Consider the following 8,001-nt stretch of genomic DNA (forward strand, 5'->3'; position numbering starts at 1 on the left):
AGTGATACATAGAAACTTGGGAAGTTTCCTTATACTGAATCAAACTGTTGAGATTCATATAACTCAGTATTCTCCCCACTGACTGGCAGTGGCTTTCCAGGAATTGAGCAGGGGTCTCTCTGAACCCTACCCAGGGATGCCGGGGATTGTATCTGGGGTCTTCTGCAGGCGAAGCAGGTGCTATCCCCCTTGTCTGACTCTTCGTGACCCCATGGACCAGAACACACCAGGCACTCCTGTCTTCCACTGCCTCCCACAGTTTGGTCAAACTCATGTTTGTAGCTTCGAGAACACTGTCCAACCATCTCATCCTCTGTCGTCCCCTTCTCCTTCTCCTCTTTCCCAACATCAGGGTCTTTTCCAGGGAGTTTTCTCTTCTCATGAGGTGGCCAAAGTATTGGAGCCTCAGCTTCATGATCTGTCCTTCCAGTGAGCACTCAGGGCTGATTTCCTTAAGAATGGATAGGTTTGATCTTCTTGCAGTCCATGGGACTCTCAAGGGTCTCCTCCAGCACCCTAATTCAAAAGCATCAATTATTTGGTGATCAGCCTTCTTTATGGTCCTTCTCTCACTTCCATACATCACTACTGGGAAAACCATAGCTTTAACTATACAGACCTTTGTCAGCAAGGTGATGTCTTTGCTTTTTAAGATGCTGTCTATGTTTGTCATCACTTTTCTCCCAAGAAGCAGGTGTCTTTTAGGCCACCCTAAACCTGTTGTGTGAAGGCCCTTTTTTTGAAGATGGTAAGGCCAACGTAAACTAAGAGGAGGGTGGCAACAGGATGCCCAGTTTCTGTGGCTTTAAGGCCTTTTTGTGTTGCTAAATATATCCTACCCAAGAGATCACAGCATGGACAATGGGTAACTCAGTTGGTTAGAGTTTGGTGCTGATAATGCCAAGGTTGCAGGTTTGATCCCCGTATGGGATAGCTGCATATTCCTGCATTGTTGAGGGCTGGACTCGATGATCCTCAGGGTCCCCTTCCAACTCTTCAACACTATGATTCTATGAAGAACAGACTAGTTGTCCGCGTGGAGTTGAAAAATTAGTTGGCAGCTGGTACCTTAAGCTTAGTCACACCTAATTTGTTGAAACTTGGACAGATTTGCTGCCTGAAAACCTAGAAAGCTGCTGCCAGCCTGTGTTGTACTGAGCTAGATGATCAGTGGTCTGACTCAGCAAAGAGAACATTCTTACGTTCCTAATCGTAGAATAGTAGAGTTGGAAGGTAGCCCAGGGGTCATCTAGTCTAACCACTTGCAATGCAGAGATCACGGCTCAAGAATCCCTGGCAGATGGCTATCCAACCTCTGTTTAAAAACATCCAACAGAGGAGAGTCTACTGTCAAATTATCATGATGATGGAAGAGAGCATTGTAAGCTTCTGTCCCCTAGAGGGTGGCATTTCCTTGTCCAAGACCAGATCTCTAAATATACTGTTAGCCAATAGTGATGGAAACTGGAAATAGTTGCAGGCTTGCAGCAATCATGGAATTGCGGAGACCAAATGAGCTCAGTCTTTCTTGGCAAACGCCCAAGGGAAGAAGGAGCCAAAGACTAATTGAGAATCTGGGCCAGCTACTTATTAAAATACAAGATGCAAGCTTTTTGAATCGCACGGGTCTCTTCCTGTGTTTTGGGTGGCGATAGACTTCTTATGCCAAGATGCAGTGCATGATGCAGACACACCAGGTGTTTGCTTTTTTGTTCCTAATATGTAATGCTGGTGTACAAACTGGCAGCCACAGTTGTGTTGTGCAGTGTGCCTTCTGCTGATACATCCAACATTGGTCCTAGAATTAAGCTGTCTGAGAATCTTTGACATCTGTTGAGTTTCTAGTCTTCATGGCTGCAGTGAGTTGCTGGAAATTGTGTACCAAATGGTTCCTGAAATCTCTGAAGACAAGACTTGCTTCAGTAAGACTATCAGTGGCTGGGACTCTGTGTAGCTCTTGCGGAATGACTCCCCTGATTTGCAAAATGAGAAAATTTGTAGATTTGCATAATTTATACAGGCCGCAGAGCTCAGCTTTCCTTGTTGCTGTTTCGTTTTTTAAATGCAGAATACAAACAGCCTTGCTAATTAAGCAGGCTGTGGGATTGCAGGTTTAATTAGGTTTCATATGGGCTGGCTGATAAGGGAAGAATTTATATAGTACAAAAGGAAATGAAATAATAGACGACCCCCCCCCCGTATTTTTTTATACAAGAAAGGGAAAGAGAGGCTTCCGGGGTGGCGCCATCGGCAATGGCGGACTCCCTCTGATCTGGAGGGACTAGCTCCACGCGAAACGGGTCTTTTCCGCTACGGCGAAGCGGGGACCCTTTCAAAAATCACAGGCGGATGAAGCCTGTGACCATGGGACTCGGCGGGCGCCCTTAGCGCCCCCCCAACCCGCAAAAGAACCCATTAACGGGCTCCGGAGTGAAGAGGGGGAAGTGGCGCGGTGCTGAGAGTCAACTGCTTCTTCCGTGGAGCGAAGCCGCACAGCCGTTGCCGGAGAGCACTGCCTTTTCCCTGGGACAATTTGGCTTCTAAAATAATCACCCGTGAGTACTTAAACTCGGACAATTGGACTTTAAATAAGGACTTGTGAGCAGAAAGGAAAATTGGACTTAAAAGTTTATTTCAATTTGGCACTGAAACGGGAAGGTCTAAACAGGAAGTCAGCCTTCCGTTTCTTTGTAGATAGATTAAAGCAAAGACATGGCAAACTAGAGCTCAGAAAATCGCCTGTAAAAGATTAACTTTCATCATTTAAAATTGTTGAACCCCCTTCAGAAGCAGGAGAAGAGGGGGGATTTTTTCGGACTGTTTAAACCTGCAGAAGTGAGGGTAAAGTAAAGTAACTTTCCACCGTCCTGATCCTGGAGCGGGGTGTCAGGACTGACGTTTTTTGAAGCTCATTGACCAGAGATAACGTTTTTGACAGATAGCTATAAGAAGAGAAACATTGATTCCATTGTTCCCCTTCACTTTTTAAAGGAACAAATATTGACAAAATATCTGAAAAAGGAAACTTTGTTGCTAGACTTGTCTTTAAAAGAAAGAATAAATAGAAGTTTTCACTCTAGAGGGAGACTGTGAAACTGTAACCAACTCCAGGGAGCTTGCAGCTGTTACAGATTACAATCGTGGGAATAGACTTCTGACCTTGCAGGACAATGTATTCAGAAGCTCTGTTGTGTGCTTTCTGTAAAACAAATGCCCTACTGGAACAGCTACATGAGAAGACGGATTTGATGACTGATTCGATCAGAAAATTTGAACAGGCAGTGGGAAAATATATGGAGCCCACCCAGGAATTAAATCAGGAGTGTGCCCTGACAGAACGGATGAGGGAAGAGGATGTTGCTGAATCTTGGGTGCCAGAGATGGAGGGAGCTGTGGCCCAACAGGAACATGAGCTTTTGGATTTGACAAATGAACTTGGAAAAAGCCAGATTTGGAAAGAAAAAGTTTGGTTTGGTTTGGAAATGGGGGGCTGGATAGACCCCCCTATGCAGGGATGTTTGGACTTTTCAAGTCTGACAATGGGCCGTGAGATGTTTGGGGTTGTGGGGGCTCTTAATTTTGGAGGGATTTTGAAACATGTTCTTAAATACCACATGGAGTTTAGTGTGGATCATGGAAAGGGGCTGATTTGTCGAGAAGGGTCAAAAACATTGTTAAGCTGGAGTTCCCGCGAGTGAAATGAGCAGGAGACAAGGGAAAATACAGTTATAAATATGAAGAAGAGCTGCGGAAGGGACATGGAAGAGACTTAAGGGCCTCAGATACAAGGTTACCAGGTTAATGCGCTAGATCGATGGGATAATAAGGACTGACAAAACCCGGGACCAGGAGGAAGGGACGCTGGATGAAGATTGGATTGTTTTTATTTCTTTTTTTTACTACTAGGATTGTTTTATAAAATTGATGAATGTTAGAAAAATGTTGGAATGAAATTACTTGGCTTTAGTAAAAATGTTTAAAGAATTATGTAAGAATATTATGGTTATGAGAAGTTGGTAAAAATAAGATTTAAGTTTTAAGTTTCAAGGTTTTTTATAGTAAGATAAGATTAAAATAGTTTAAGGTAATGTAATGACAGAATATTATGAAATATGGAAAGGATTTGCTACGACAATTAACAACCAGGATACAAAAAAAGGGAGGAGGAGGAGGTCAAAGAAAGAAGGTAATGACAGTTGAGGATTTGAGAATGATGGATTTGTTTTTAAATGTTTGTGGTGTATTTTTGTTTTTTGAATTTGTATTGTTTGATGTGGTGTGGTTTTTTTTGCTCTTTCTTTTTCTTTTTCTACTTTGTTCTTTTTTGTAATTTAAAAAAAAATTAATAAATATCATTTAAAAAAGAGAGAGAGAGAGTAAACAAACGTGATTCTTAAGAAAGAAAAAAGCTATGGAAAAATTATTTGACCATATTGAATGGTATTTTAGAATTCTAAAACTTTAAAGGGAAAAGAATAAAAGAGACCAGCTGCTTTTGAACAATCAAATCTTGGTTGTTGTTTGGGACTACATCAGCCCTGGCCAAGACAGCCATATAATACTGGAGCCGACAGAAGTTGTACTCCAAAGCCTCTGGAGGGCACCAGGCTGGTGAAGACTGGCTTCTTACAATAAACCAAGATATGCACAAACTTCATGCATCAAAATGTAGCTGTTTTTATCCTCCCTCTCTGCAAGTAGAGTAAACAGGCCAGGAAGCAGCAGTTAACCATAGCTTTCTGTTACAGCCAAACCAGGAAACTATGGTAAGCAGAACAGTCCAAAATAGGGCCTGGTGTTGATTCTGCATTTTCCTTTTTTCTTACTTTTCTGGTTTTAGTCATTTGAATTTATTGATTATGTAGATTGTGTGTGAGAGGGAAAGACAGACAGACAGACAGACAGACAGAGAATGAATGAATGAATGATGGTTAGAGTGTCATCCTAGAACCCAGGAGACTGGGATTCAAATCTTCATTCCACTGTGAAGCTCGCTGGCTGATCTGGTGCCAGTCGCCATCTTTCAGCCTAACCTACTTCACGGAGTTGTAAGGATGAAACAGAACCATGTACGCTACCTTGAGCTCCCTCAAGGAAAACGCGGGGTGTGGACGTGATGAATACATAACACGTAAAGCACCTCAACAGAACTGACAAGAGATACAGAAAGATTCTCCAAATAAATACAATAAATTAACTAACTCTTCTCTGCCTGTCTCCATCTTCCCCGCAGGTGATGGAGACAACTTTGCTCCCGAAAGAAGGCAACCACAAAGCGAGCCATGAGCCAGCACTGCCCGAATCCAGAGTGCGGAACCACAAACAGCGTCTCGACCAGATTGTGAAGAGAGCCACATTTGAGGAGAAGGTGAGGGCAGCGTCCAAGGACTGCAGGCAGCAGAGGGCCATAGCACAGGGCAACTTGCAGTGCCAGCACAGCCTGGCAGCTTGTGCCTCATTCCCTTTGCTGTGTTTCTGTCTCGCATAGTTGAGAAAGGGCCCTATCTTCAGGGCAGCAATTCTGCCGGGTCTTGTCCCAGTGCATGTGTCAAGCTCTCCTTTCTTCTTTTTGCTGTCTAGTCCTAGAATTGTCGAGTTGGAAGGGACCACAAGGTCCTTCTAATCCAACCCCCTGCAGTGCAGGGATCTTTTGCCCAGTGTGGAGCTCAAACCCATGGGCATCAGTGACGAGGTCTAGGCTGCACAGGTGCACTGGCAGAGCCAATGCAACAGTCCAACTGGTGCCACCTGCACAACTTCCACCTGGCCGCCATCGTATTCACCATCCTCCCAGTAAATGGCAGCAGCACCACAGCTGGGAGGCTGTTATTGCAGCTCCACTGCACTGGGGAGCCAGTCCTGATTGTCCACTGGTTTGCGGTAAAAGCGGGATGGTGGCTTCTTGAGGACCGGTGGGTGGCGATTTTAAAGATCAGCAAGGTCACTTTTATGTTAGCATGAGAGCCAATGCTGGCTTCTAGGTGCAGCTCAAAAGTACAGGAATATGCTGCATCCCAAACAGCCCTCTCCACAAGGCTGAAGCCAGGTTGCAGACCTTGTGCATAGCATTCTTTTTCACTAAGAGAACAGTACCTGGGACAGTTAAGGGAGAGGTGCGAATAATAAAACTCATAGAATCATAGAGTTGGAAGAGACCACAAGGGCCATCGAGTCCAACCCCCTGCCAAGCAGGAAACACCATCAGAGCACTCCTGACATATGGTTGTCAAGCCTCTGCTTAAAGACCTCCAAAGGAGGAGACTCCACCACACTCCTTGGCAGCAAATTCCACTGTCGAACAGCCCTTACTGTCAGGAAGTTCTTCCTAATGTTTAGGTGGAATCTTCTTTCTTGTAGTTTGGATCCATTGCTCCGTGTCCGCTTCTCTGGAGCAGCAGAAAACAACCTTTCTCCCTCCTCTATGTGACATCCTTTTATATATTTGAACATGGCTATCATATCACCCCTTAACCTCCTCTTCTCCAGGCGAAACATGCCCAGCTCCCTTAGCCGTTCCTCATAAGGCATCGTTTCCAGGCCTTTGACCATTTTGGTTGCCCTCCTCTGGACACGTTCCAGTTTGTCAGTGTCCTTCTTGAACTGTGGTGCCCAGAACTGGACACAGTACTCCAGGTGAGGTCTGACCAGAGCAGAATACAGTGGCACTATTACTTCCCTTGATCTAGATGCTATACTCCTATTGATGCAGCCCAGAATTGCATTGGCTTTTTTATCCACTGGGTTGGTGAACCTATAGAAAGCTGCCTTACACTGAGTTAGACCCCATAGTATTGCCTACATTGACTGGTAGCGGTTCTTCAGAGTTTCAGGCAGGGAGTCTCTCCCCAACCTGACATGGAGATCTTCTGCATTCAGAGCAGATGCACTGAGCTATACAGCCTTTCTCTTGAGGCTGCTTGCTGCCGTGCCATGGATAAGATGGTCCTTCACGTGCAGTTGTGCAATGCTATAGTGTGATGCCTGCAAACTAGATGTCTCTTTGCTGGGGGCGGGGGCTTGTTTGTTTTTGTTTTGTTTTGTTTTATATTTTATTGTTTTGTTAACCAAGAAAAAAGTGCAACCCTAACAAAAAACCCATAGAATCAGAAATCTAAACTTTAAAGCCTCACAGCCTAGAAGGGCAAAAGTACAAAGATATTAATAAATACAAAAATTCCCGTTATAAAGCTTTATAAAAATACAAGTATTCTCTACTTGTGAGTTCCATCATTATTGAGAATAAAGTTTCTGTATTGTCTTAAATAAGCTAGACATTGACATACTGGTGGCGCTGAGTGACCATGCACTTCATTATTTATATAAGAAATAAAATGATGCCATAGATACTAAAAAAATTGTCATTCAAGCTCTCTGCCCTTTAGTATATGTGATACCTTTTCTATAAGGCAATTCGCCAAGCCCTTGAATGCCAGCAATCCAAATTATTAAGGTTAAAAGCCTTCCAGGATTGGGCAATACTTTGCTGGTTTTGCAGTGTCCGCTGCAAGACATTCCTTGGTTTGGAGAGTTGTTCTCCAGGAAACACAATGGGGTCTGCCTGGTAGCTATTTGCATGGGTAATTATCAATGAGTAAATGTCTCCAGATGCATCAGAACACATTCCAGAATAAACCCGCATTCTGTAGCTATGCTGGAAGTCCTGTGCAAAGCTCCATGCCCATGTGACATTGGGCTTCTCCGAGGAAACCAGGCAGATGGATTGCCTTTAACAACTGTGGGTGATGTGGGGAGTAGATGGTGCACTCTCATAATGGCTTCTGTTCCTTTCCGCAGCCAGAAACAGATTTCTTCGGCCGTGCAATTGTCAAGAAAAATGTGTCTCCGTCGACAGGTATGTTCTGGGGTGGGGACGAAATTTCCATTAGCAGGGGGAGGGAGACTGGGCTTACTGAAGTGGATAGATGGTGCCAGCAGAGAAGATGGTTTAGCTGCCTTGGTACATACACACAGGGCCTTCCCTGTGGTGGCCCCTGAGTTGTG

General features: G+C 44.3%; 1 protein-coding gene and 1 long non-coding RNA gene across 3 annotated transcripts in view; both read left to right on the plus strand.

Annotated features, from left to right (window-relative positions):
* LOC308463352 overlaps positions 1-8,001 on the plus strand; it is a 51,833-nt gene that overhangs the window by 38,659 nt on the left and 5,173 nt on the right. The window lies entirely within an intron of this gene.
* Positions 1-8,001, plus strand: part of CHTF18 (chromosome transmission fidelity factor 18) — a 40,144-nt gene that overhangs the window by 31,491 nt on the left and 652 nt on the right. For both annotated transcript variants that reach the window (XM_080981624.1, XM_080981623.1), the window contains exons 21-22: positions 5,234-5,368; positions 7,795-7,852. In XM_080981624.1, coding sequence (XP_080837750.1) covers positions 5,234-5,368; positions 7,795-7,852 — 193 coding nt within the window. The remainder of the gene's footprint in view (positions 1-5,233; positions 5,369-7,794; positions 7,853-8,001) is intronic.

Source organism: Podarcis pityusensis (genome assembly GCF_964106645.2).
Source record: "Podarcis pityusensis genome assembly, chromosome: 14".
NCBI lineage: Eukaryota > Metazoa > Chordata > Lepidosauria > Squamata > Lacertidae > Podarcis > Podarcis pityusensis.